Genomic DNA, 27,243 nt, shown 5'->3' with positions numbered 1-27,243 from the left:
TGACCATCCTTGTTCCCCTCTCACAGGGTGGTGGTGAGTTTTGCAATCCTGTGGCTAACCCGAACTGCAGAGCAGCAGGTACATGGGAAGGTCGCTGCTACTGTGGCATTCTGCACATTTGCGGGGACCTTCCTAAAGAGGGTGTGGGGTGGGGATCCCATGGGATGGTGGGATGCGCTGATAATCATCCTTCTGTGTCTCTCCTTCCTCTTCTGCCCGGGAAGGAAGCTGTGACCCTCCGTGGGGCCCCCGGGGGGGGGGTGCGCCTCAGGACTAAAGAAAGAGATGAGGTGTGGGGAGTCTTTTACCACATACCAGAGAAAGCATCTGGCTCAACGCTCTTAGTTTGCATATGGCGAAAGGGGGCACATAAAGGTAACTTGTCCAATCTGTCGTTAATAACAGAGCCGTTGAATACAAGTGTGCAAGCGTTAAAAGGGCGCTGCACTAGATGGCAGGAGTCTCAGGGTCGAGATCTAGATCTTATAACAACGGTGCGGGGCTCCGGTCAAAATCCCTTCCCTTCTCTGGCACTTAGTTTCCTGGTCGCAGAACTGGGATTAGGCTCGAAGGGTCCTTCCAGCTCGGTGACCGGCGCCTAGGCCGGGGCGCAGAAAATGTGAAAGTGTTTGTATTCCACGGAACTTCGCCGGGAACCTCCGCGCCCAAGGATGCTTCCGTTGCCATGGCAACCGCCCGGCCGGCGTGGTCCCCGGAGTCCCGCGGAGGACGCTGGGAAGAACCCTGCCCTTACCAAGATGGCGGCAGCCACAGGGCAGGGGCGGGGTTGAGTTGTTAGCCTGTCCAGACCTTTCCTCTGTTTCCGCTTTTTCGTGCTAAAAGCGAGTTTCCGTCAATACTTGTTTTCTCTTCTGGTTCTGGAAGCGCCGGGAGCCCGGGAGGAAGGGCTGTCTGCAGGGACTGGGGCAAGTACCCCGGTGGTGGGGAAGGCGGGACTTCCGTGTCTCACAGGAAGTGACGCGACAGTCGCGGCCGCAGACAGGTGGAACGGCAGGTGGGTTCAGGTGCCAGCCTGGCCTGGACCCGGCTGTGGGACCGACGCTTCCGGTGAGCGACAGAGGTAGCTCCCAAAGGCCTGGAGACCCGTGGGGGCGGGCTCTGGGGTCTGAGCCCACCGTCCTGGCCTGGAATCCCTCCCTGTACCCAGTAAGACTCCCGTACCTTCCCGCCCCCGAGCCACGGGGACTCTCCCCGCTGTCCAGAGGGAAGGGGGAAGGTCCGGCTCTCCCGTATCGTCGGGGCGGAGGTTGACACCTAGGCACTTCGGGTCCCCAAACCCTACACTCTCTTCTCTCCCTGATCCAGTTCCCCATTCCCCTGCCGAGCTGGGCGGTTCGCCAGCCCACCTCAACTCTCGGAACCATGTTCGCGGACTTGGATTATGACATCGAGGAGGATAAACTGTGAGTATTTTGTTCCCTGCAAGTCCCAGGAACGCACGAGCTCCAGGGCCTCCAGATCCCCAGACTTCCCAGTTCTGCAGACCCTTGCTTCTCAGCGGGGGGATCAGGTCTTGTACTTGTAGCAGTAACAGACCCTGCCCTTCCAGGAGCTCACCATCTGTAGCTGGGCTGTGGACGCATTAGCAGATAACAGATCAGGGCCACATGGGTACTAATGGAGGATGGCCTGGCTACAAGGAGAGGGCAGATGGAGCAGTGCCTTGACTAGGTGTTCAGGAAAGGTTTCACAAAGGAGGTGGCAACTGAGCCAAGTTTTGAAGGTGAGTAGGAATATTGTAAGCCCACCTTCCTTCCCAGTGTAGACAATCAGTGGGGCATATTTTCAAAAATTGTTAGTCTCCTTCCTAACATCTGTCCTCCATCGGTCCGCTGCCCGTGTCTTTGGCATTTAGTATGGTGCTCCCCATCAGTAGGCTGTTAGCAAATGTTTGTTGAATGAATAAGTGAATACAGGCAAATATCTACCACAAAACATAAGTAAGTGCTGGTTTATAGTGAAAACTGGGGGTTACCTGAACAGAGCAACTGAGAGATGGGTGATGGATGGTTTAACAGGAGAAGGCTTCCTGGAGAACGTGGCCATAATGTTCCCCGGGCGCCTGAGAAGGTGACGAGGACAGAGTTTGACTCAGGTCTCAGAGGTAGGAAGAAGGAGAGAGAAGGGGGACCTGTTTTCACAGGTCCAGAGTGCCTGCTCTGGGCTGGTTTGGTGTTAAGTGCCTTCCATGGGCTTTCTTAGGTTTTCATCAAGTAGCAAGCCATTCTATCCATACCGCTGCCTTCCGGATGCGGGAACTGAGATGCACAGAGGTGACTGACTTACCCAAGTCCTGTAGATGGTCGATGGCAGAGCTGGGATCTGATCCCGCATCCTCAGGACTGCCGAGAGCCGCACCCGTGCCAGCACAAGATGCTGTCTCTTTTGGCCAAATGAGAAGAGAAAAAGCTGAGCAGCACTTGGAGCCTCTCGGGTTTTGAAGGGCCTGTTCCTTCACTGTCCCCTCCAGTCGTCCTTCTGCCAGGAGCTTCAGCCTCACGTGCTTCTCTTTCCAGCGGGATCCCGACTGTGCCCGGGAAGGTGACCCTGCAGAAGGACGCCCAGAACCTGATCGGGATCAGCATTGGAGGAGGCGCTCAGTATTGCCCCTGCCTCTATATCGTTCAGGTAGCGGGTGCTTTGGAGGTGGGGGTGAGGTCCCAGAGAGGGGGAGTCATCTCCCTGCTTGGGTAGCATCGTTTTCCTCTCTGCAGAGCTGGTGCCTTTTCTTCTTGAGGTCTGACCCCCGCAGAGAGGCCTTCCCGACTGCCCCCTCCGGAGGTGCCCCTGTCTTCTCCATCACATCACTGTGTTCCCTCCCTTCTCAGCCCCCGTCACCCATGATTACAATCATGGGCTTGCCCATTCGTGAGTCTGTATCTCGCCACTTACCTGTCTCCGCTCTTGGACGACAGGCTCTCAGTCTGCTTTTCCACTGCATCAGCACTGAGTACAGTGCTTGGCGTAGGGTTGAACCACATAACTCTTGGCCGGGGGCGCTGGGGCAAGTGGAGTGTCGTAGGAAGTCTCCCAGTCTATGAAGTGATAATGGTCTGAGTTCAGTGTAAATCTCCCTGGTCAGGAGCGAGTTACCCAGCCTCTCTGGGCCTCAGCTCCCTCCCCTGGAAAATGAAGGTGTGAAATATTTGGTCACCGTGAGGATTAAACAGAACACCCCAAGCAGTGCCCGGCATAATAAACACTGAGTAGAAGATGCTGTTATTTTTCTGGCTGTTGCTCACTTCCCCAGATGGTGCAGAACAATTCTGTGGTTCTTGTAGAAGCTGCCCTGGTGACTTCCAGTCAGCTGTGACTCTGAGCCATGGGGACCATTGACTTGGCAGCTGGTCAGAGTCCCTGGTTTTTCTGTAGGCTCAGAAGGAAGCTCTCCACCTCGGACATAAACTTGACCCGGCTTCTACCCTGTTCTGACTTTCTCAGCTCAGTAGCCATTGGTGGCAGATGGGAAACTGCCATCTGCCGAGGATCTTGGAAAAGAGTCACTTCTGGGCCTCGAAGACAGAGATTCCCGGGCTGTGGTCGGCCTCCTCTGGGTGCTGCCTTCATAAGCAGTTTGGCCTCCTCTGATCCAGAGGGTGCTAGGGAGGCCTCGCCCTGGCCTGGCCCTTTTGCTTTGTGCCTGCTTGACTCCTGCCACCTCCCCCTCCTCACCCACTGGGGACCACATCTGCTTAGAACAACCCGTAATTATAAAATAATGGAATTTGGTCAAATAATAGCACTCCTTTTTTTTTTTTTTTTAAGATTTATTTATTTTAGGCAGGGAGAGGTGGGGAGGGGAAGAGGGAGAGAGAGAGAGAGAATCCCAAGCAGGCTCCCCACTGAGCACAGAGCCTGTTGTGGGGCTCGATCTTATGACCCTGGGAGCATGACCTGAGCTGAAACCAAGAGGCGGACGCTTAGTCTACTGAGCCACTCAGGTACCCCTGTTCCACCCCTTCTTACAACCCTCCTCTCCCCTGCCCCCACCCCTACCCCCATAGCAATGCTGCTTTCTACCCTTAGAGCTGTGTCTTAGGTGTGAGCCTCCACTTTCCTCACTTAGATGCTTACCCTGTTATTTCTGGATCTGTTGCTTGTAAATATCTGTCAGTTTCTCCCAGTCCGTTCCCGTTAGGTGGGAACGTTAGCTCTCTTCCAGAGCCTCCTTGCTCTCTCTCTCCCCCCCCGTCCTTCCAGCATGGTGCTCGCGCAGTTCAGGCTAACCTGCGGTCCGTGTCAGCACCGCGGGCCAGGCTGTGCTGTGGGCACTAGGGGTGAGGCAGTGAGGGGAATGAGGAGCCCGTCCTCCCGAGCTGCTGGTGCTGTAGGAGCAGGATGACATCCGGGTCTGTGTCTTGAGCTTCACGATCGTCCGCGGTCGTGCTTTTTTAAAAATTACTTTATTGTGAAATCCATACAACGTACAGTTAGTAGTTTTGAAGTTCAGTGGCATTTGTGGTGCATTTGCATAAATTCAGCCATCAGCCCTCTCTAATTTCAGAACATTTTCATCCCCCAGAACAGCCCACGTCCTCTTAAGTGTTCACTCGTCACCCCTAAGTGTTCACCCCTCCCCTCCCCCGGCCACCACCCCTCTCTGCGACCAGTGTCCGTGCTGGTTATTTCAGATCAGTCAGTAATCTGCTTATTACATAGGTTGTTCTTTTGGATATTTTTAATATAAACAGACTCTAACACGTCACCTTTGGCGTCTGGCTTCTTTCACTTTGCATAATGTTTTTGAACTTCATTCAGGCGGTGGTGTATTTCAGTAATTCATTCTTTCTACGGCTGATGAAGATTCCTTTTTGTGGGTGCACCACAGTGTGTTCATCCATTCCTTTGAGGGATGTATGGGTTGTTCACCCTTCTCAGCTGCTGTGATGGTGCTGCTGTGAGCCCGCGCGGGCGCTTGCTGGGCGGACACGCGTGCTCGTGGGCATGGAGCACGTACCTGGGAGCAGGTGCACACACCAGTGGCACCGCTGGCTCCCACCGTACTGCCGTGGTTAACTTTTTGAGGAACCTCTGCCTCTTTTCTTAACTCAATCTTTTCTTCTTTTTTAATGTCATTTCTTGGGGTTCTTCCATTGTGTACATTCAGCATCTTTCCTCGTGGGCAGCTGATCTTTCTGTTTCCCTGATGGCTGTAGTCTGTCCTCACTGGGCCTCCCCTTCCCTCTCCTCTGTGGGACTCCCCCACTTCCAGGAGTCCTCTTTCCCTCCTCCTTTTTTTTTTTTTTTTTTTTGAAGTTTTCGTTTTGATTCCAGTGACTTCATGTATGGTGTAATAATCAGTGTCATGTCTTCGACATAATGATTTAGCACCTGCGCACATCCCCTGGTGCTCGTCACAAGTGCCCGCCTTAATCTCCAGCACCTGTTTCCCCATCCCCCCTCCCGTCCCCCCTCTGGTGACCAGCAGTTTGTCCTCTCTAGTTTTGTTTATTTCTTTTTAAAGATTTATTTAATTGAGAGAGTGCGCGTGCGCACACGGGTGTCAGGGGGCAGTGACAGGGAAAGGGAGAAAGAGAATCTCAAGCAGGCTCCCTGCCGAGGGCAGAGCCTGACCAGGGTGGTGGGGCGTTCGACCTCAGAACCTTGAGATCAGGACCTGACAAGAGTCAGACGCTTAACCGACCGAGCTGCCCAGACGCCCCTGTTGTTGATAGTTAAGAGTCTGTTTCTTGCTTTGTCTCTGATTTTTCCCCCTTTGCTCATTTGTGTTGTTTCTTAAATTCCACATTATGAGTGACATCGTGTGGTCTTTGTGTGACAGACTCCTTTTGCTCAGCATTATGCTGTCTAGATCCATCCATGTCTTTGCAAATGGCAAGGTTTCGTTCTTTTTTATGGCTGAGTAATATTTCATTATATATACACACACCACATCTTTATGCATTCATCAGTCGATGGACACTGGGCTGTGTGCATATCTTGGCTCTTGTAAATAATGCTGCTGTAAACGTAGGGGTCCACATATCCCTTTTTTTGTTTTTGTTTTTTAAGATTTTTTAGAAATTTATTTTACAGACAGATCACAAGTAGGCAGAGAGGCAGGCACAGGGGTTGGGGGGGAAGCAGGCTCCCTGCTGAGCAGAGAGCCTCATGTGGGGCTTGATCCCAGGACCCTGGGATCATGACCTGAGCCGAAGGCAAAGGCTTTAACCCACTGAGCCACCCAGGTGCCCCCACATATCCCTTTGAATTAGCATTTTTATATGCTTTGTATTCTGAATAACCAGTAATGCAATTGCTGGGTCATAGGGTAGCTCTATTTTTAATTTTTTGGGGAACCTCCATGCTGTTTTCCAGCACGGCTGCCCCAGTTTGCGTTCCCACCAACAGTGCGAGAAGGTTCCATTTTCTCCACATCCTTCCCAACACTTGTTTCTTGTGGCATTGACTTTAGCCATTCTGACGGGTGTGAGATGGTATCTCAGTGTGGTTTTGATTTGCATTTCCCTGACGCTGAGTGATGTTGAACATCTTTTCATAGGTCTGTTGGCCCCCTGGATGTCTTCTTCAGAGAAACGTCTGTTCACGTCTTCTGCCAGTTTTTTAATTGGATTATTTGGTTTTTGACTGGTCTAAGTTCTTTATAGATCTGGGATACTAGCCCTTTATCAGCTGTGTCCTTTGCAAATATCTTCACTCATTCTGTAGGTTGCCTTTTAGCTTTGTTGTCTGTTTCCTTCGCTGTGCAGGCCAGGAGCCCTCTTTCTCGGCTGACTTCCCCATCAAGGTGGAGTGCACCCCATGCAGCTTTCTTTCTTTTTTTTTTTAAGATTTTTATTTACTTATTTGACAGAGATCACAAGTAGGCAGAGAGAGAGAGAGAGAGATTGGTGGAAGCAGGCTCCCCACTGAGCAGAGAGCCTAATTTGGGCTTCGATTCCAGGACCCTGGGATCATGACCTGAGCCAAAGGCAGAGGCTTAACCCACTGAGCCACCCAGGCCCTCCCTCCTGCAGCTTTCTGAGAGAGGCTGCATGGGAGGTACATTTTCTGAGAGCTTGTGTCTCTGAAGGTGCTGTTATCCTGTCCTTGTTGTTATTCTAGTCCTTCTACTTGACACTTGGACAGATCAAGAAAGACTATCAAAAAAAAAAAAAAAAGGATGCCAAGTTTGAAAATAATTTTCACCTAGAAATTAGAAATTCAATGGCGTCCTTTCATTATCTGTGCTGTCAGCATTGTTACGTCTCAGGCTGCTCTTCTTATGTGTGACCCTTTATCTGTAATTTCTTTTATCCTTGATCTCTCAAGACCCTTGGGAATTTCCTTGTGTCCCCGGCATTCTGAAGGGTCACGATGATGGCTCTTGGCACAGGTCTTTGTCTTGTGTTGGTCCTAAGTGGGTGTGTCCGTCAGGGACCCTCATGGCTCTCTCCCCGCTGGAAGTTTCTAGTGTTAGCTCTTTGAGGGGATCTTGCTCTGGTTTCTATTCCCTCTTGTGGGACTCCTGTTCATTAGTGCCGGGCTTCCTGAAATGATCTTCTAATATTTTTCTTTCTCTTTTTTTTTCTGATTTCCTATGTCTTTTTCATTTTCCTCTGCTTGGCTGCCTAATTTCTTTGACATTGTAAATTTCAGTTATAATTTGCATTTCTAAGATTTTTCCTTTTTTAAATTTTTTAAAGATTTTATTTGTTTATTTGAGAGAGAGAGTGCTCAAGCACGAGTGGGGGTAGGGACAGAGGGCGAGGGAGAAGCAGACTCTCCACTGAGCAAGGAGCGCAACGCAGAACTCGAATCCAGGACCCCGAGATCATGACCTGAGCTGAAGTCAGGTGCTGAATGGAGTGAGCCAGGCAGGTGCCCCCCTGTTTTTGAATTGATCCTTTTATATCACCCTGTTCTTTTTCTAATCACTTTGAAGACATTAATGGTGCTTTTCTTTCTGTTTTTATATCGTCCCTACTTTGTTTCTGCTTCCTGTGGTTCCTTTTCTCTGTGTAAGTGTTTCTCATATGAAACCTTTTCCCAAGTGCCCGGTAATCCTCACCTGTCTTTCCAGGGCAAGTGAGCCATCACCGCCATGTGCTAAGTAGTCGAGAATCTGTGTGCGGGTCGTGTCTGGGGGCTTCCCTGTGGGGCAGTCAGGCATCAGGGAAGCTGTGAGGGGAACCTCCCAGTGTCTACATAGACGGGCCTTTGCAGTGGAGCCATTCAGGGCAGTGGCCTCCAGTCTCCCGTGGGGAAGGGCAGTAGGCCTGGCTGCTGGCATTCTGGGTCCCTACTGGGGGTAGGGGCTGGGGATTCACTAAACCCAAATCCTTCCAGTCTGGTGCCTCTGTCCTGCCTCCCTCGGTCCCCGGGCCTTGGAAAGGGGAAACCCGGGGAAACCACCTCCATCTTCCGTGGAGACGGGGTGGTGATGGACGACTCTGTGGATGGGGAGGGAACCCGGAGTTGAGTCCTTTTCTTACTTTCTACACCTTGCCTTCCGCCCACCTGTGGCTGTTTCCAGAGGTCCACTTCCTGACCCACTGGCAGTTTCCAGCAAAGACTGGATCTTTCTTCCTAAAGCCCCTCCATTAGGCCTTTGGATTCCTGCTGTCCATCTTCCAAGGACAGGTAGACCCTCTCATTGTCTTCTCTACCAGTGAAAAAAAAATATTGGGGTGCCTGGGTGGCCCAGTCAGTTGAGCATCCAGCTCTTGATTTTGACTCAGGTTGTGATCTCGGGGTCCTGGAATCGAGCCCTGCATCAGGGCCGAGTGGGGACTTGGCTGGAGAGTCCCTCTCCCTCTCCGCCCCTCCCCCTGCTCGTGCTCCCATGCGTCCACGTGTGCACACTCTCTCTGAGATAAATTTAAAAAATAATAATAATGATTGTGTTTTTAGTGTGACCCTGGAAGGTAATGGAAAGAAACTCTCATCTCCGGTTTTTCTGTTTTTATATTGCCCATATAATGTTACATATAAGTAACATATATGTGAAACAGTATCAAGTATTCTTTCTATACACTTTGTGTAGGAAATTTAGCGACTGAAGATCAAGGAGAGGAAAGACGTACCAGACGACCACTGCTAATAATTAGGTGTCTGTCCTAGTGGCTGTTGTCTGGCTATGCCTTTTGTCTTCTTGTCCATCTCTGCACACACGTTCGTGGCCTAACTGCACCCCCCCGCCCCCGCCTTGCCCAGAGCAGCGCTTGCACACCCGTGCTTGGACAGGCCCGCCCTGCCTCACGGCACAGGAAGTGCAGACCCACCCCGGACCCCGGGAGGGAGGCTCACATGCGCCGTGGAGTCCTTGCTCTTTGGGGACTGAGATGAGGCGCAGGAACTGACCAGAGGGCCTTTGGGGCTTCAAGCATTGTGGGGAAAATCTGTGAACGAACTGCGTTTGGAGGAGCACACACTCAGCTGGGTGCGTGTGGGCTGGCCCGAGCCCGGCCTCGGTCGGGGTGCAGGGGACCACTGTCTCCACCCCGCCCTCCTTTGCACCCCCAGGTGTTTGACAACACCCCAGCGGCCCTGGACGGCACTGTGGCAGCCGGTGACGAGATCACCGGGGTCAATGGCAGGTCAATCAAGGGCAAAACCAAGGTGGAAGTGGCGAAGATGATTCAGGAGGTGAAGGTAAGGCTGCCGCGGGCGGGGGCAGGGAGGGGGGACACAGACAGCCACGCCGCTTTGATGACCCCCAGCCTGTCAGAAGCCCCCGCAGGCCTGGAAGGGGATGGGCCCTTTCTCAGCTGCCCCCTTGGTACACCCGGGTCCGGGCCACAGTCCAGCCTTCCGCAGCGTCTCCCACATCCGGTCAATACCGCTCACGCTCCAGGACTTGTAGTGTCTTGGCAGGAGAGTGGGTACCTTCTGGTCCCCTGTCCTTCAGCTCCCAGGGTTGCTGTCGGATTGGGAACCGTGCCTCAGGGCAAGCCGGTATGTCCCCGCTCAGGGCTGGAGCTGAAGCTAGAAGTCCAAGGTGAACCTGCCGGGGTCCGCAGACACCCGGTAAATGTCAGTCGGGCCATGCCGGGCCTCGGAGGGGTAGGAGGAAAAGAGGAGCCCCCTTTCCTCATCCCTGTAGGAGCTTTTCTGCTCACTGGGTCCTCCAGGGCTCACAGACCCCCAGGGAAAGTTCTGGGCTCTGTGGCAGCTCGCAGGCCAGCTGCCGGTCTTCTGTTCTACAGACCACAATCACGCGCGGCCGGTCCCCGCTCCCCGCGCTCCACCCCTGCTGCCACGGGCCGAGGTCTCGCCCCACAGATCCCCTCCCCCACCAGTGGCAGGCAGCGTTCTGACCACTCACAAGCAAGCGTGTGGCCCTTCAGCCATTTTTTAGAGGTTTTGCTGCTAGTGACTTGGGAAACCAAAGCGGCGAAGGACCTGCAAAGCCATTGGATTATTTTGAGCTTTTCAAGTCAGGGGTCCCAGCCGTAGCTAGGCCAAGTGTCCTGGCTCCCTCACCCCATCCATCCAGAGCTCTCCTCACCCCTGTTCCTCCTCCGTGTCTCAGGGACTTGGCACCAATGTCCCTGCCTGTCCCTCTTGGTGGGGAAACACTTCTCAGGAGAAGGCCAGCACTTCCCTTCCTATTGTAGAAAGTGATTTGCATCAGCCTCTCTCTGGCTTGGGCCCTAGGGGCTGTGGGCTGTCCCCCACCTCCCGGGCATCCCAGCCCCAGGCACAGAGGAGGCGCGGGGAGGTGTTAGTAGGGGGCTACTGAGCCTGGGGTAGCACAGCGACGGCTTGGAGTGGGGCGTGGGGTGGGGGAATGCAGGGCACCTGATCTCGCTGGAGCACAGCGGGCTCTGAGCTCCGTGACAGCAAGGGACCGTGTCTGCCCTTGTCCCTGCTGGTTCCGCAGGGCCTGGCGCGTAGTGGGCTAAGGAAGGACCTGGGAACAAACAGGTTACAAGGCAGGGCCTGGTCACAGCCCTTGGCCCAGTGTGGCAGAATTTGGGGCCCCTCCCTGGGCTCAAGATTCCGTTATGACCACAGATTGTGGGGCACACAGGCTTCCCCAGGGGAGGGGCTGGGGACCCAGGAGATTCCTTCTCAACCCTCCTCTTTTCCAGGGGGAAGTGACGATCCACTACAACAAGCTGCAGGCAGACCCTAAGCAGGGCATGTCCCTGGACATTGGTAAGTGGGGACAGAACAATGGTGCCCCGTGGCCCCCCAGGCCCCGGCCCCTATTTTGTGTTTCTGTGACAGTGTGTCAAGAGTTATGTGACTTTTGACCAAGTTAGGGGCCTAGGGGAGTACCCGGGGTGCTCTCCTGCAGCTGCTTCAAGAAATCTGTCCCATGTTGCAGTCCTCTCCCAGGGCCACCTCCTCTGACTGCCCTGCGGTTGTCCCTTATAGGGCAGCCCCTCCCCCTTCTGAAAGGGAGGGCAGCCTCTACAGTGAGGCATGGTGCCTCCTGCCCTCCCGACACTCCCTTACGTGGCCCTGGCCGCCTTTCCCGCCCACCTGCTCCCAGGAAGGCTCGTCTGAGCTGGACGTCACTGGCCAGCCCGTGCCCCCACGGCATTCCCCGGGACAAGTGGCCTCCTGCTAGCGGGGGACTGGGCTTTGGATCTGTAGAAGCTTCAGGGTCCAGAGCTTAGACATTGCAGCTTTGAGGTCCTCTGGACCAGCTGCCTCTTTCCGCATCAAGGCTTGAGGCCCAGAGAAGGCTGTGTCCCCTGCGTGATGCACACCCAGGTCCCTTGGCTCTGGAACCCAACACACTTTCCCTCCACCTTAGGGCCATAGCCGCGTTCTGGTTTTTAGGGAGAGAGGCTAAGATCAAGTGTGTCCTGGATGGAGGTGCTCTGTAGAAGCACCTCCCCTTTGGTCCCATCCTGGGCCCCTTCCAGGACTCCATATGTGGCCAAGTATACAGTAAATGAGTCTGGGTCCAAGGTCTCTTGTCGCTGATGGCACCTCCACTCAAGGCTCTCCCTGGTTGGCCTGTTGGCACTTTACACATTCGCCTCCTTCTGGCTCCCAGCACCGCCCTCATGGAGAGCGACTAGGGCAGGGGGTCCAGCGCGACCTCTGCCCTGGGGCTGTCCTCAGAGTCACCAGAGCTCAGTGCAGCCCCCTCAGTCCCTGCCTGAGGTCGCTGATCACGAGGAGATGAGCTGGGGCAGGGGCGGGCCAACAGCCCAGCTGCACAGGCTCCGTCACTGAGGCCCTTTCTGCCCTGCTCCCAGTGCTGAAGAAGGTAAAGCATCGCCTGGTGGAGAACATGAGTTCGGGGACCGCAGACGCCCTGGGCCTGAGCCGGGCCATCCTGTGCAACGGTGAGTCCTCTCCTGCCCAGCGCCCCGGGGACAGGATCACAGGCCCAGGCTTCCAGATCGAGGGGCACCATGGCCACCCGTGTTGCTGATGTGGGTACTGCTGCCCGGGGGGGCCGATGGTCACCCTCTGCACCCCCAGAGCGTCTACGGCAGTCAGCCAAGGCCTCCTGCAGCCAGCGGCCCTCAGGCCCTGACACAGATGAGACAGATGTCCAGCTCCCTGCGCCTGCGCTTTCCTTCGCCACTGTCCCCAGCTGCTGTCACAGGGCCAGCAGCCACCACGGGCCCTCAAGTGCATCCCCAGCTCCCTGCCTTTCTCCAGGAGGTGGCGCTGCTGCCCTTGTCACAGAGGTTCCCGGCCAGGACTGGGGTGGGGGTGGGGAGAAGCCACGGGACACGCACGTTCACACCCACGCATGTGTGTGGCCAGTGAAACACTTGGTCCTGCTCCCACCCTCCCCAGCCCGAGTTTATAAATAGCAGTTCTGCTGTGCCTGTGTGGGGGCTGGATTTCAATGCCTATATATATTGTGGGCTCAGCTGGGCGCACTGGGCTTCACTGCGGGGGGGCGTAGGGGGGTACAGAAGTGGCGGCTGCTATTTTCAGCTTCTTGGTGTCTATAAATCCCTGTTACTGTAGTTACCATGCGTTGAGATGAAATTAGAACTGGTTGTTGTGTTTTTCCCCCCCAAACCTTGCAATTTCCCCAGCCTTAAATAGGGTTTCTAAAATTGAAGCTGTCATGATGTCCCATGACCCAGCTAAAAACAACAGCGGGCGCTTACGTGGCTCCTTTCCTGCCAGGCTGGCCGGGGGCCAGGGCTCTGGGGAGCCAGCGCCTGGGGGCCAGCCAGGGGCCCAGCTCCCAAAGACACCCCCCGCCCATCGCCGCTCCCTCCTGTCCCGCAGAGCCCACATGGCCGCCGCCTGACGCCCAGCCACCTCGGCCAAGCTCGCCTTCTACACCCCCCCCCCGCCTCCCGCTCAGAAAACCAGGGCTCAGGTCAACACGGGGGTGGGGGGTCAGAGGGCCCCCCCCCCAGCTGGAATAGTGCCCTGCTGTGTGCCATCGGGCAGGTTGTGTCTCAGCTTGTCAGACCATGAGGGAGGTAGTCCCTGCCCCACAGGCGCACAGGGAGGGAGGACTGAGCTGTGTGCAAGGAGCCTTGAGCCCTGAGTCCTGGCTCACAGTGGCTGGGCTCAGTGAGGCCAGGCCTTGCCCTGAGGGGCCACCACGTGAGGAAGCCAAGGGCGCCAACACCTGCCCTGACCCTGCCCTGAGGTGGCCGCCGGGGCTCCTGGTGGGGAGGTGGGAGGTCCCCTGTCCCCTCACTGCTGGAGGGGCCCTCCCTCCCATGATCCGAGAAGCTGGCCCCGGCCACTGCGGTCCCCTTGCTCCCATTTTGAGCCCTTGAGGGGAAGCAGCTGCCCCCACCTTGCCCTTTGGGGTCACCCCACTTGTTGCTTGGCCACTGTCTCCTCTGTTGGACCGCGAGCCTCGAGGGCATGACGTGGGCTCATTCACCAAGGCTGTTCTGTGGGCCTGCCGCGGGCCTGGCAGGCAGAAGGTGCTTGAGAAACCTCTGTGGAGCGAGTGAGGTTGATGGCCAAGGCCGGGTCCAGCGCGAGCTCGGCTTCAGGGCCTTTCCCGACCTGGTCATCCCTCCCAGCCATTTTTCACTCGTGACTTTGTATAGTGTATAATGATCGTCCCCTTTTTGCCCCTCAGATGGGTCCCAGCCCGCTGGGGTGGGGACTTACCTTGGGGGTGTCCCGGGGGTGGCCCTGGCATGCCTGTGGTTTGGGTACCCTGGGCTGCCCCCAAACTCTCCCAAGCCCAGCTGAGGTGACAGCTCCCCCTCCCTGGGACCCTGTCCCCTGCCAGGCCTGGTTCTCTTCTGGGGGCTGCCTCGTTCCTCCCGAGTCTGGCTCGGGCCGCCCCTGGCTCTCTCCTTCCCCCACGCTCGTGGGGACTCACTGGCCCCCCCTTCTCTCCGATCCCCCCCAGACGGGCTTGTGAAGAGGCTGGAGGAGCTGGAGCGGACCGCCGAGCTGTATAAAGGTGAGAAGCGAACTGGGCACGGGCTCTGCCCGGGGTCGACTGCCACAGCCCAGCTCTGAGATGGTGGCAGCAGAGGCGGGAACACCAGCCCGTGACATTCTAGGACGGCGGCCACTAGGAGTTCTTAAGAAAAAGCCTCTTAAGACATACTTTTTCTGATTATGAAACTAATACACATCCGTAAAAAATGCCAATAAGAGCCCATGTAAATGCAGTCGGGGGGGTCTGTCTGAGCCCGACTCTCTCCCTGAGAGATGGCCCGTGGGAGGCCTTGTTCACCGTCTGCCCCTACCGAGCCTTGGCTCTCCTGTTGGACGGCGGCTCCTCCTGGTCGGCGCTGGGCCTGGGGCTAAGCCTTCCACCCTGGGCCCTAGTGGGGCTGTGGGGGAAGCTGGTGAGCTCAGGAATGGTGACGGCCTTGGGGTGGGGCTGGAGGCCGTGTCCGGGGGGCCGCTGTGGTCCCGCCATGTGCCCCCATCCCCTTTTGGTTGGGTCTCTCCCACAGGAATGACGGAACACACCAAGAACCTCCTCCGGGCCTTTTATGAGCTGTCACAGACACACCGGGGTAAGGGCACCCCCAGACGTGCTGTGGGTCTTCCTGGGAAGACCCTCGCTCCCCTCTGAGCCCGGTGCTTCCCATACAGTGAGAGTGTGGCTGGTCCCCTCCCCGGGCCCTTCCTCACCCCCACACTCAGGCAGATGCCACAGCATCTGACGTCAGGCCGAGTTCAGGCCAAGCCTGGTCTGGATGCCAGGAGCTAGCAGTAACGGGGGCCAGTAGGGAACATCTGGACCAGCTGGTCATCGGTGGGGTCCAGTCCCTTGTCTGGCCCTGCCCCGTCTCACATCTACTGCCCTTGACCGTGTAGAGAACCTTCCTTACTTGTGCCCTCGTGTCTTACAAGTCTGCTTGCTGGGCAGCGCAGCTACAGTTAGTACCAATTTACAGTCGGGAAAAGGAAGCCCCAGGTCGACGAAGTGGTCACCCAGCTCCTGCGGGCAGAGCTGGCCTTAGACCCCGGCATCCAGATTCCCAGACCGATGCTCTGCTGTCAGGCAACCCCAGCCTCTCCAACCTTGACTGAGCCTTCTTCCCACGTGGCCTGGTCAGACCCAGCTGTCTTCAGGTGTAGACCCATCTCCCTTGGGACATAGACTTCATGCAGACCTTGGCCTTCAGGCTGCCACGCCCCCTGCCCTGCTTCTCCCCAGCAAATCCCTGGCTTCCCCATGAAGGGGTCAGGTAGGGACAGCCTTCAGGGCAGACTTTCCTGCAGCCTTTGGGGACGTGTTCTCCGTCATCGGGGTGCGGGAGCCCCAGCCAGCAGCGAGTGAGGCTTTCGTGAAGTTTGCCGACGCCCACCGCAGCATCGAGAAGTTCGGCATCCGGCTGCTGAAAACCATCAAGCCGGTAGGTCATGGCGGGCATGTGTGTGTGTCCGCATGTGAGGGTAGAGAGGGGACAATGTGGCATGCAGAAGGGGCCTGGACTGGAGTCAGTGGGCGAAGATTCTGGCTTGGTCCCCTGCACGGCTGACTGTGGGTCAGTCACTCTGCCTCCCTGACCTCACTCGGCATTGACCTCCAGGCTGGTTTCTGGCCCTGGCTGCACCTGGGCCCAGCCTGCCCTCTCACCATGGAGGGGACAGACTTGTCCGAGGGTGCCCCTTGGCTCTGACGCCTGGGTCCCATAGAAGGATCGCTGGGTCAGTGCTATCTTTGTCACACTGGTCCGCCTAACTCCTGCCCCGCGTGGACCAAGCACCTGCCCCCACCCTTCCCTTCCAGATGCTGACAGATCTGAACACGTACCTCAACAAAGCCATCCCAGACACTCGCCTCACCATCAAGAAGTACCTGGATGTGAAGTTTGAGTACCTAGTGAGTGGTCTCCAGCCCCTGGGGAGGGATGAGTCTGGCATGCTGCTGAGAGAACCGACCTAGGGATTTTCCCCTCAGTTGGCCACAGGCTGGCAAGCAGGACGGGGCTGTCCTGTCTGATTGAAGATGTGGGACCAGGGACCTGTAAGACCTGGGCAGTTGAGCAGCAGCCAAGACCCTTACCCGACTGCTCAGAGGAGTCTCTGGGAGCCTGGGGTAGGCAGAGTGCTCACTCTGGACCCCTCTAACCCCTTGGGGGTCACTTTTACAATGGGTCAGATTATAAAGTGGGTGCCAAGGGACATTACTGAGTTTTTTTTCTGGAAGATTTTACTTTATTTATTTATTTTTTGAGAGAGCGCATGAGTGGGAAGAGGGGCAGAGGGAGAGAATCTCAAGCAGACTCTGTACTAAGTGTGGAGCCTGATGGAAGGCTCGGTCTCATGACCCTGAGATCATGACCTGAGCCGAAATCAAGAGTCAGACATTCAGCCAACCCACTGAGCCACCCAGGCGTCCCTGGACATTTTTGAGTTTTATGCTGAAATAAAAATTCTGATGGTTAAAGGAGTTGAGGGGAAATGCCCCAAGAAGCCAGCCAAGGCTCCTTTGCTGCAGGACTTCTCAGAGCCTTTGACAGGCTTGTGTGCCACGTGACTCTTCAAGGGCCTTCCCACGTTCTTTTGACCGCGGAGTCCATTTCAACCCAGAGCATTACTTGGGACTTGAGTTTGGTAAACCCCGGGCTGCCGGGTGTCAGCCTATCCCAGTTGAGGGCATGCAGGGCCCAGGCCTCGCATGGCCGCCCCCAGGCAGGGCTTAGGGGTCCTGTGGGGCGTGGAAAGAAGTGAGGCATCAGGGGACACCCAGGAGGCGCAGCTCCTCTGACCTCGTGGCCTCGCTGTCCCACACAGTCCTACTGCCTGAAGGTGAAGGAGATGGACGACGAGGAGTACAGCTGCATCGTGAGTTTCCCGGGGCGACTGAGGGGGGTGGCCCTGGTGCTGGAAAGTCTCGGCGTGTACACACCTTCCCCAGCTTGTCTCACAGAGACCCACACATGTCCGGGGGCTGCCAGGGGCTCAGGCCAACCTTGGAGAGGCCCGGGCATCTGGCTGAGCTCTTGTTTCTGGATGTGTGGGGCTATCCGTCCCCCCCCCCATCTTGCTGCAGGGCCGTTCCCCCAGGCTTGGCGAGGCTGACTTCCCTCACTCCTAAGAGGCATTTCTAATCCTCTACATTTTTAATATTTTTGATGGCAAGATGGTTCCCCTTAGCACTAAATGTTCACTATTTAACGTGCACAGGTGTGGTCTTTTGTTTTCTTCACAAAGAATAAGTGCTTCTGGCAATCAGAAGTGGGGGGCCAGGGTTGTGGTGTGGCGGTGGGAGCTGGGAGCCGGTGTCTGTCCCAGAGCGGGCTCCCCCTCCCGCCTTCCCACCAGCCGGGGTCCTGATGTGTTCCCCACCCCCCCTCCCCCGCCCCAGGCCCTGGGGGAGCCCCTGTACCGCGTGAGCACTGGCAACTATGAGTACCGCCTGATCCTGCGCTGTCGCCAGGAGGCCCGCGCCCGCTTCTCCCAGATGCGCAAGGACGTGCTGGAGAAGATGGAGTTGCTAGACCAGAAGCACGGTGAGGGGACTAGGTGGGCACTGGGGGCCGGACACGTGTGCCCAGCCTCCGGCCTCTGCCACCCTTGGGCTGGGGTGGCTGGGTACCGCCTTCTCCGCCTTTCAGAGTTGGGGAAACGGTGGCCCGAGAGGTGATGAACCTATGTGCGCTTCCAAGGCCTCGCCATGGGAGAGCTTTGAGTCTGACCCAAGATGGAAAGCTCTGGCAGGAGCGCCCCCACCCCCTCAATCCCCGCCTGGGGTCTGGCCTGGGTGGGACTGGCCTGTGCCCTGGGGGCGCAGCGGGGTGCCGTCCACAAGCTCTGCGCTGGGCTGGGCCGCCCTGGCCTTGCACACTCCAGCTGCGTGGGGGTCTCTGAGGGTGAGCTGGGCAGCCCAGGGGCAGAGGGCAGGCCCGGGCAGGCCTCGGGGTGGGGCTTCTCCACCGGCGCCGTGTGCCCGTCTGCCCCAGTCCAGGACATCGTGTTCCAGCTGCAGCGCCTCGTGTCCACCATGTCCAAGTACTACAACGATTGCTACGCGGTGCTGCGCGACGCTGACGTCTTCCCCATCGAGGTGGACCTGGCGCACACCACGCTGGCCTACGGCCTCGGCCAGGATGAGTTCACCGACGGGGAGGAGGAGGAGGACGAAGACGACGAGGACACGGCAGCCGGGGAGCCGTCCAGGGACGCGCGAGGGGCTGCCGGGCCCCTGGACAAGGGTGGGAGCTGGTGTGACTCCTGAGTGCCCCCACGGGGTGCGGATCTGGGGGGTAGGGGGAGTGGGAGGACGGAGCACGGGAGCGGGGGCGGGGCCGCCGCCCGCATAAAGGCCTGCTGGCTTGGGGCGCCTGCCTCCCTGCTCCTCTGTCCTAGCACAGCGACCCCAGGCTCCTGCTCAGGAAAGTCCCTGGGTGCCCCTCCCCTCCCCGCCTCCCCAGCCAGATGGAGAGCTTGGCCCCCGGAACTGCCTTAGGAAGGAGAGTGGGGGCACAGAGAGGAGGAGGGGCGGGAGCAGGTGGCAGGCAGTCCAGGACCCATTCCCTGTGGGCACCAGCACTGGCCCCTCCTGGAGCCTGCCGGCGTGGGGGGCCGGGGGCAGGCCACTGAGGTTGGGGGCAGTGGCCATGTGCCCCCTCAGCTCACCCCAGGCCGGCCCCAGCCCTGCCCACTCTCACTCCCCAGTGGCCTTTGTTCATTCGCTTCTCCCGGCTCAGCCGCTTCCTGGGGCAGGGCCGGGCCCTGGGCCTGTACTGAATAAACAGCAGCCCAGACGGAGCGGCTCCTTGCGCTGGCCTCACCCCCTCCTCGTGCTCTCGACGCCCCGTCTGCCCCTCCCTGGTCCTGAGCGAGGGCGGGATCGACGTTCCCTTGCCACAGCTTTGTGAACTGGTGCTACTGTCCCCATGTACAGACAGATGACCGAGGCTCTGGCTCAGGGCCACCCGGCATCCAAGGACAGGGAGGGATCTGCACTTGAATCTGGCAGGTCCCAGAGACCCCAGGTTCACTCCTTCGTGGAGCCTCTGCCCTCCTCCTCCACCTTTGGTCTGCCTGGGCTTGTGGCCAGTGGCTCTGCCGTATTTGGGAAGGGCAGGACAGACACCAAGGCCCATTGAGGGGAGAATGTCAGGGGCGCCCCCACCAGTCGAGGCACACCCATTCCGCCGCGGCGAGGGAAGGCCAGCGGAGAACGCAGCCCCTGTGCTCTGTGTGTTCGCAACATGGGCGAAATAGGCTGGCTGTGCCTCCCGCCAGCTGTGCGGTCCCTGTTCACACCTGTGGTCCCCACGTAATGGTGGCCCCTTTTCACTTCCAAAGTGTCTCTGAACAATGACTTCCATGCGCATCCTGAGAAGGGGAGGCAGCAGGAAGCTGTGGGGTGGGCAGGGTCTAAAATGGGGGGAGGGGGAATGGCTTTCAACTTGTCGGCTTTGAGGACAGGGGGCCTGGGCAGCAACCCGGATGGGTCAGCGGGACTGGGAGTTTGGAGGGAGGAACGGGCTGTCACTAGGTCCCCTGGAGCGGCCAGTCCAGACCACTTCTCTGAAGGAACTGCCAGGGCACAGACTGCACCCTGCTGCTGGGTTCTAGTCACAGCCTGTGTGACCCTGGGCTACTCCCTAACCTCTCTGTGCCCCCAGTTTCCCTATCCGTGCTTGTGGCCAGTAATGGTCCTGAGCTCCTTGGGCTCTTACGAGCATTTGATGAATTCACACTTGTAAAGGGCCTAACCGTGCGTGGTACACAGTCCCTGCCCTGAGTGTTTAATAAAAAGTCGTCACTGCTGTGGTGACTCAGGGATGCAAACCCGCGTGTCAGCCCGGCATTTCCCAGGGCTCCCACACCTTCATAGGATGAGACCAACAGTGGGGGGTGGGCGGGCGCTGGTGGGATGGGCTCTCCCGAGCCCTCGGCTCGATAGCAGGGGTCTGCGGGGGGAAGCTCCTTCCTACTCTTGGGCCCGGTTTCCACACTCGAGACTTGGAGGGGAGGCGGCAAAGGAAGGGCTGTCAGATCTGTGGGAAGAGAATAAATGCGGAGAGGGACTAGATCCCAGAGGCTTCCCAGCCAGGGTGAGACCAGGGCGCCCTGCCCTTGGATCCAAGTGTAAGAGGGCAGAACTGCGAGAGAGAGACTCCTAGTGCCTCCAAGTCAGAACACCGCCCCCTCCACGCCCCCTCTTCCCCCTGCCACTTGTTCCCCCAACACCTTCCCAGTCAGAGGGCCCTGGGGAGAGCCTCAGACTCCCTCCCACCCTCCAACCCCCCACCAGCCACCAGAGCTGGGAGGCACAGGAATGGACCCGCCGTCTCGAGCTGAGTTTTATGAAGTTCAGTTTCACAAGGTCAAGCCCAGGCCACGCGCAGCAGCATCACTTAGCCAGGGCGGGGCCTGGCCATGCCCCACTGGGCAGACAAGGGTGGGAGTCCCCCCGCCCCGACCCCAGGGGGGACCATGGCAAAGCAGCTTCCAGTGTGCCAGGCCCTTTTGGGACAGCTGGGGCTCTTGGAGGGTAAGCCCTATTCCCAAATTCACCAGCCACCTCGCCTGCTGCCCCTGGGGCTATACAGACTTGGGGTCCAGCCCTGGCTCTGCCTCTGCCTCTGGTTCCGTGGGCCCAGCACTGGGGGTGGGCACCTCCCAGGTTTTGAGGCTGCCAGGCTCCTCAGCCCCCGTGGGCAGAGCCCCAGAGTCCCCTTCGGCCTCAGCATCTTCGGTGTCGCTGGCCTCGCCCTCGGTGCCTTGGCTGGGCTGGGGGTTCCGAGAGCGGCGCAGGCAACAGCTGGTGGCGACAGCCATGAAGACCCCGGCCAGGACCACCTCAGAGCCAGCCAGGTAGAAGATGATCTCATAGTTCTTCAGGGCGTCCACCAGGCGGCCTGGGACGGAGGGAGGCGGGAGGTGAGGGCCTGCAGGGGGGTGGGGGGGGGACCCCACTCTCCCCCCTTTCCCACAACCTCAGATAAAGGGCCGTGTGCACCCTCAGCTTGGTGGGGTTTACATTTGGGTGACAAAGACACGCCCCCAATCTCTTAAGTGATACAGGGCCTTTGGTGAGGCAGCACTTTTCAGGTTACAAGGCACCCCCTCCACTCCCAGACCGAGACCCCACATGTGCCGTGTGATTTGCCCAGCGAGCGGGTGGGGAGGGGGCACTGGGCTCAGCCTCACTCTCCTGGGGGCCCCTAACACCTGCTCTTTGCAGCTAACCCCCCTGGTCCTCAGGGGCCTGGCTCAGCTTTCTCTGTCTCCCTCCCCAGCCTCCTCCTGTCCCTTCTCGGGGCCCTGATACCCTAGACTGAGCTTCCACTACTGTGAGCTGGCGGGGTAGGACTCATGGGTCACAACCCGTCTTTTCCCCTCTGTATTTTCCAAATGTTCTATCCAGGCGCATATTACTTTCATACACAGGAAAATCTTGTAATTGCAATATTCCCCTCCCCCCGCCAAGTGTGGGGGAGCTCTGTGGGCTCCATCCTCTCCTGGCATTTTTGTCGCTGACCATCCAGGCTGTGACCCCTTGGTCTATAGCTCTGTGGCTTCAGGGAGGCTTCCCGGTGTCCCCCAAGCTGGCTGCCTGCCTGAGCCCCTCTGAGCACTGCACCCAAACTTGCCTCCCTGGTCCCCGCCCAGCCAACCAGTCCTGTCCCTCCCACACTCAGCCCTGCAGTGTTCTCCACCTTCTCACCCCCTATTAGATCCACCCACCCAGGTCACAGGAGAAAATGGAAGAATTCCTGAGCCTCTGGGGAGCTGGTTTGATGGCTTTTGGTGGTGGGCTTGGCCACCTTCCCACTGCGATCAGATGACAAAGCCTGATGAGGACATTGAGCTAGACCAGCCCTGGAAGGAGGGGCAGTTCACCCCATCTCAGGGGCAGCCTGGGCCCCAGCAAAGGCAGCCGCCCCTCATTGCTCATCCCCAGCCTGACCACGGGCAGGCTATGCTGGGACAGGGACAACCGGCCAACCCAGGAGGACCCTGACATCCCCCCTTTCCAAGCTCAGTTCCTGCCTCACTTGCATAGGAACCCTGAACCCCTAATGTGGCCCACTGTCCCATGTCCTCTCCTGCGGGGTCTGCACTGCCCTGTGAGGCTGCCTGCATGCCGGCCCCTGCAGCTCCTTCCCTGGCCTGTCGTCATGGTGACTTCCTAAGGCCAGTGACGGGAGAATGCCCTGTGGGCCATCCACACAGCAGAAGGCCCAGCCTCTGTCCCTGCACAGCAGCTTCACCAAGTGAGGGCAGGGCCTGGCCATGGCCCAGTGGACAGATGAGGGAAGAAGCTCTCCCCTGGGCCCCAGGGAGACCACTTGTAAGCACCCCCACTCGGCTCACAGCCGGTTCCTCCATGACACTGTCCCTGTCCTGGTCCCCCTTAGAGCCTGAGGACACTCAGCGGCCGTGTTCCAAAGGTAGGGGCATTTAGCCCTGGGCAGGGCTCTGCTCACTCTGGGAGCACCCTGTACTAGACACCTGTGCCTCAGTTCTACCACCCACAAAACGAGAATAAGAATCCGCCCTTCACAAGGACTTTGTGCCATCATTTGAGATGGCCCAATGGGTCAGCAGCTGTCAGTGCTGGGTTCTTCCTGGCATCTTTCCCTGTGCTTCCAGCCCCACCCAGAGCTAGCAGGACCCGGCTTGGAGGAGGGGCTCATTAGCCATGGGAAGACCCCACCAGGCTGTCTCCACCGATGGGTCCCTTGCCCTCATCCCTGGAAGCTCCACCTGGGACAGGGCTGGTAATCCCCGCCCCCCCAACCCCCGGTCTAGGGAACTAGCCCCGCACCCCCTCCTCTCAAGGGGCGCACCAGCAGAGGGCGGTCCAATGAGCACAGCCACGGCCTCGACCAGCAGCACCAGGCCCAGCGCACTGGGGAAGCGGTGCGAACCCACGGCTGCCATGAGCACCTCGAACTGCAGCGCGCCCACCATGCCATACGAGAGGCCGAAGGCGACGCAGAAGGCGACGAGGGCGCCGTAGGAGCGCGCGCGCGCGCTGCTCAGGTCCGTGAGGCCGTTGGCCATCAGTGCCAGGCTGAAGAGGTAGGCGACATGGGGTCGTAGGCGCGCCAGCCCCGCTAGGGCCCCGCACGCCGGCCGAGCCACAATGTCGACGAAGCCCACGATGGACAGCAGGAAGGCGGCGTCGGCGTCCGGCACGCCCGCGTCCTTGGCGTAGTTCACCAGCAGGATGGCGGGCACGAAGAGCCCGAGCGCCATCAGGAACTTGGTGACGGCGTACACCCCGAAGGCGCGGTCGGCGCACACGGCCACGTCCAGCAGGCGCCGGCGGGGGCGGCCGCCAGGGGGCGCCTCGCGCAGCCGCAGCCCCCCGCGCTCCGCCTCCGCGTCCCCCGGAGCGTCGTCCGCGCTGTCCCGGCGAGGTCGCGGGCCGGGCCCCGGCGGCGGCGGGCGCATGACGGCGCCGCACGCGCAGCAGTGCAGCAGGAGACCGCCGAGCAGCAGGAAGCCGCCACGCCAGCCGAAGTGCTCGAGCAGCTGCTGGCCCAGCGGCGACAGCGCCGACAGGAACACGGGGCTGCCCGCAGCCGCCAGCCCGTTGGCCAGGGGCCGCCGCCGCTCGAAGTACAGCCCCAGCATGATGAGCGACGGCTGGAAGTTGAGGGCCAGGCCCAGGCCTGCGGGCGAGGGCGGCGCTGTGCCGGGCTCCCTGAGGGCAGCGGCCCCAGCCCCCAGCGAGAGGGAGGGGGCCAGGCCCCGACGGGGCGGGCCCACCACCTCTGGAGGGGAAACTGAGGACAGGAGACCTTGCAGCAAGGACTCCGCCCGGCTCCCCAACCCGCGAGACCAGCCCCTTCCCCGTAGGGGAGGGAGTCGTGGCCGTCCTCACCTGTGAGCACCCCGGCGGTCAGGTACAGCTCCAAGAGGCGCGTGGCGAAGGATGCCAGGACCATGCCCGCCGAGGCCAGCAGCCCACCCACCAGCATCACGGGACGACAGCCAAAGCGGGTCACGAGGATGCTGGAGACCGGACCTGTGGGCAGGGCACGGTCACCGCTTAGGCTGGACTAATCTCTCTCCGGGGCGCACCCCAGGCTTGGCACGTCCCAGCCCCCAGAAGATGACATGAGGGGATGAGGGCACCCGCGGGTCAGAGAGGACAGTGTCTGCCCAAGGTCACCCGGCCTGGCTGGGACAGACCAAGGAGGCAGCACCCTGCGGGGAGGTAGGGGAGGGACCTGTCTTGTTCCGGGGAGGCCCATCCCCAACTCTCCTGAGAACAGGGGACCCAGAGTAGAAGAGGCTGACGCCCCTTGCTTTTGATCTGCCCAGCTGGGCTCGTCCCTTGGACTGCTCAGCCTCTTTCCACCCCTTCCATCCCCCATGCGGCTCGGTTGGGGTGACAGGATTCACCCCATCCCCGCGCACCCCACAGGCGGTGAGGGCGCCGGGGAGCAGGGATAGCGGGGAATTTTATTTACATCTGTTTCCCCACCTGTGACAGAAGCGGCTGTAGGTCTTTGGCAGGAATGGAGGGGCCCTGCCGGCTGGCCAAACCGACCCCCATTCAGCCACCGCCCCCTTCCTGTCCCCCTCCTCCCCTGTCTCCGGGACCAGTGCTTCCACGGGAAGAAAGTGGTCTCCGTGCTCTTCCCGAGGGGTCTAGGGGGTGCCCAGGGGGTCCGCGTCTCCTGGACCCGGATCCCGTCTCCCAATCCTGGGCTGGGGGAGGAGGAGCAGGGACCCGCGAGGGGGCGCTGACCGGTGCCGTAGAGCATGGCGAGCATGATGGAGGACACCCAGGCCGTGTCGCTGTAGCCCGCGCCGAAGTCGCGCATAAGCGCGCGGAAGAAGACGCTCACGGCCTTGGGGAAGCCGTAGGCGAAACCGGTGACCACGAAGCAGGCGCCCAGCACGGCCCAGCCCCAGCCACCGTCTGGGGGTCCCGCGCCCCGCCGGGGGCCGCCAGCGCCCATCGCTGCTGCCTCTGCTGGTGGAAGGGGACAAGAAGGAGCAGCGAAGTTCTGTAGCCCCGATGGGAAAGGGGAAGGAGACCCAGCGTGGGAAGACTGAGGCATGGGGGCTACCGACGTGAGCCCTGCTCTGGGAGAGAGCCAGGAGGGAAACCGAGGTAGAACCGCCCCCCCCATCTCCCCCTCCTTCAGGGGGCCTGTGAAAGAGGAGGGGAGATAATAGAAGGGCTCCCACCTGAGTCTGAACTTCAAGAAGACGCCCCCGGAGGACACTCCTTGTCTAGGGACCTAATGGTGGCCGGAGAGGGGGTGCTGGTGAGTGGGGGGGGGGGCACTGTGGGCCCCCTGTGCGTGGGAACCATCAGGATTCCCAGGGTGCCCGTGTGAGGGTCTCAGCGCAGGAACTTACAGGGGGTGTGGGGCAAGCAGGGGCAGCCTCGCACCTGCTACGAAGTGGGTGGCTTTATTTGGCTCCTGAGCCTTGCCATATGTTCATTTTTCTCAATGATCAGAAATGACTATTGTCATCAGAGCATTACGGAAAAAACAAAAAACCCAAGACCTGCCGTAATAACATTAGCCTCGCTTCAGGAGCCGAGGGGGCTGAGCTCCCGTTCATCCCCGCTTAGCCATGGGTTCTCTCCGGGACTTGGGCAGGTCCCCTTCCCTCGCTGAGCCTGTTTTGCCACCTGTAAGATCGGTGATCGGTTCCCCCCGGGGCCAACCAGGAGCCTTGGCAGGGGGTGCGCAGATCTCTGGTTCCACTGAGACCTTTGAGGCAGCACTAAAGGGACCTTCTGATCTCCAAACCCCTAGAAGCTCCCCCAAACCCCTCCAAAAGCAGAAAACAGGTCCGAAGTCTCTCACATTCCTGGAGCTCCAGCCAGGGGTTCACACAGCAGCCTCCTGTGCATCCCCCCACCAACAGAGGGGGGGGCTCACGGGCAGGGTGGGCCAGCCCACAGCTGGGGAAGGAGCGTCCTTCCCTTCTGCTGCCCCTCCGCTCCTAGGTCTCCCTCCTGGCCCTGGGCAGTGCCAGGTGCCCAGTGGCGATCGGAGACTCTGACCCTCTCTCACCAGGACCAGGTTCTGGCTTTCCCTGCCTGTTGGCCCCTCACCACAGCTGCAACCACTTGAACTAGGACAAGGAGGCGGTCGGGCAGCTCTCCCCTGCACTCACCTGAGCCTTCCGGTGGGTTTGAATGTCCAGCCTCACATCTCCTGAGGCCTCCCTGGAGGGGCTGCCCTGCTGGCTCCCCCTGGGAAGCCTGGCCTTCTGGGGGCACGGCAGCCGAAGGCCCCAAGTTACCTGGAGATCAGCCACTGGCCTCTCACCTCTAGCTCCCTCCCTCAGGCCTCGGGCCTAGGGTGCCACCCCCAGCCCTCTAAGAGGCTTTTGCTTGGAAAGGGAGAAGGGGCAGGGCGCTGACCGCAGCGCAGGGCCACGCTGGACCTCACAGGGGGGTCCCTGTCTCGGGCCCTCCCAGCAGAGCTAGATAAGGAGCCCTTTCCTGGGCAGAGGACACACAGAGCCCTACTCTGGGGGACAGGGGGCTCCTAGTGGTCCTGGGGGCATCACCCTGCCCTGGAGAGACCCCACCCGCCTACTCACCTCAGTGCCTCGCCTGCCCCCACCCCCAGGCCACATTCCAGGAGGGGCTTCTGAGGCTTTGGCTGGATCAGGCTAATCTGGGACTGAGAGGGCAGGAGGGGCCAGAACAAAGGATGCTGTGTCCCTGGCTGCCGAGGGTGACTTGCTGGTGGTCCCAGACCTTGGCCACTGCCACCCCTCCCCCTCTGGAGAGCCCCCACCCCCCACTTCCTGGGAAACCTGGAGTGTCACAGTCTGGGCCAGAGGTGGGTGGACACAGCCTAAGGGCTTCAGGGCAGACCTCAAGATTTGCTTCAAATGGGCGCTATGTGAGGGGCTGTGCGTGAGCGAGGCGGAGCGAGGCAGTGACCTTCA

The 27,243-nt window shown here is 59.2% G+C and overlaps 2 protein-coding genes across 6 annotated transcripts; one reads left to right on the top strand and one right to left on the bottom strand.

Annotated features, from left to right (window-relative positions):
* Positions 1-749: 749 nt before the first annotated feature.
* PICK1 (protein interacting with PRKCA 1) lies at positions 750-19,110 on the top strand. 5 transcript variants are annotated; one of them, XM_045083887.1, is made up of 13 exons: positions 750-1,167; positions 1,327-1,424; positions 2,538-2,649; positions 9,487-9,615; positions 11,058-11,124; positions 12,183-12,272; positions 14,282-14,335; positions 14,841-14,903; positions 15,616-15,749; positions 16,127-16,219; positions 17,134-17,184; positions 17,708-17,852; positions 18,308-18,533. In XM_045083887.1, exons 2-13 carry the CDS (start codon positions 1,384-1,386, stop codon positions 18,388-18,390), a joined length of 1,062 nt encoding a protein of 353 aa, XP_044939822.1. In that variant the 5' UTR covers positions 750-1,167; positions 1,327-1,383; the 3' UTR covers positions 18,391-18,533. The 5 variants fall into 5 exon arrangements, with proteins under 5 accessions (XP_044939822.1, XP_004743267.1, XP_004743264.1 ...); XM_004743210.3 differs by having other exon boundaries at positions 751-1,015; positions 18,303-19,110; XM_004743207.3 differs by having other exon boundaries at positions 751-1,068; positions 18,303-19,110.
* Positions 19,111-20,592: 1,482 nt separating this feature from the next.
* SLC16A8 (solute carrier family 16 member 8) lies at positions 20,593-25,280 on the bottom strand. Its single transcript, XM_004743212.3, has 4 exons — positions 25,067-25,280; positions 24,194-24,337; positions 23,151-23,981; positions 20,593-21,215 (listed from the first exon to the last, which is right to left on the bottom strand). The coding sequence occupies exons 1-4, from the start codon at positions 25,278-25,280 to the stop codon at positions 20,899-20,901; spliced, it is 1,506 nt and encodes a 501-aa protein (XP_004743269.1). The 3' UTR covers positions 20,593-20,898.
* Positions 25,281-27,243: the final 1,963 nt, after the last annotated feature.

The sequence above is a fragment of the Mustela putorius genome, unplaced genomic scaffold (assembly GCF_011764305.1).
Source record: "Mustela putorius furo isolate JIRA1106 unplaced genomic scaffold, ASM1176430v1.1 tig00000738_pilon_pilon_pilon, whole genome shotgun sequence".
Lineage (NCBI taxonomy): Eukaryota > Metazoa > Chordata > Mammalia > Carnivora > Mustelidae > Mustela > Mustela putorius.
This window is presented reverse-complemented; position numbering and strand designations above follow the sequence as displayed.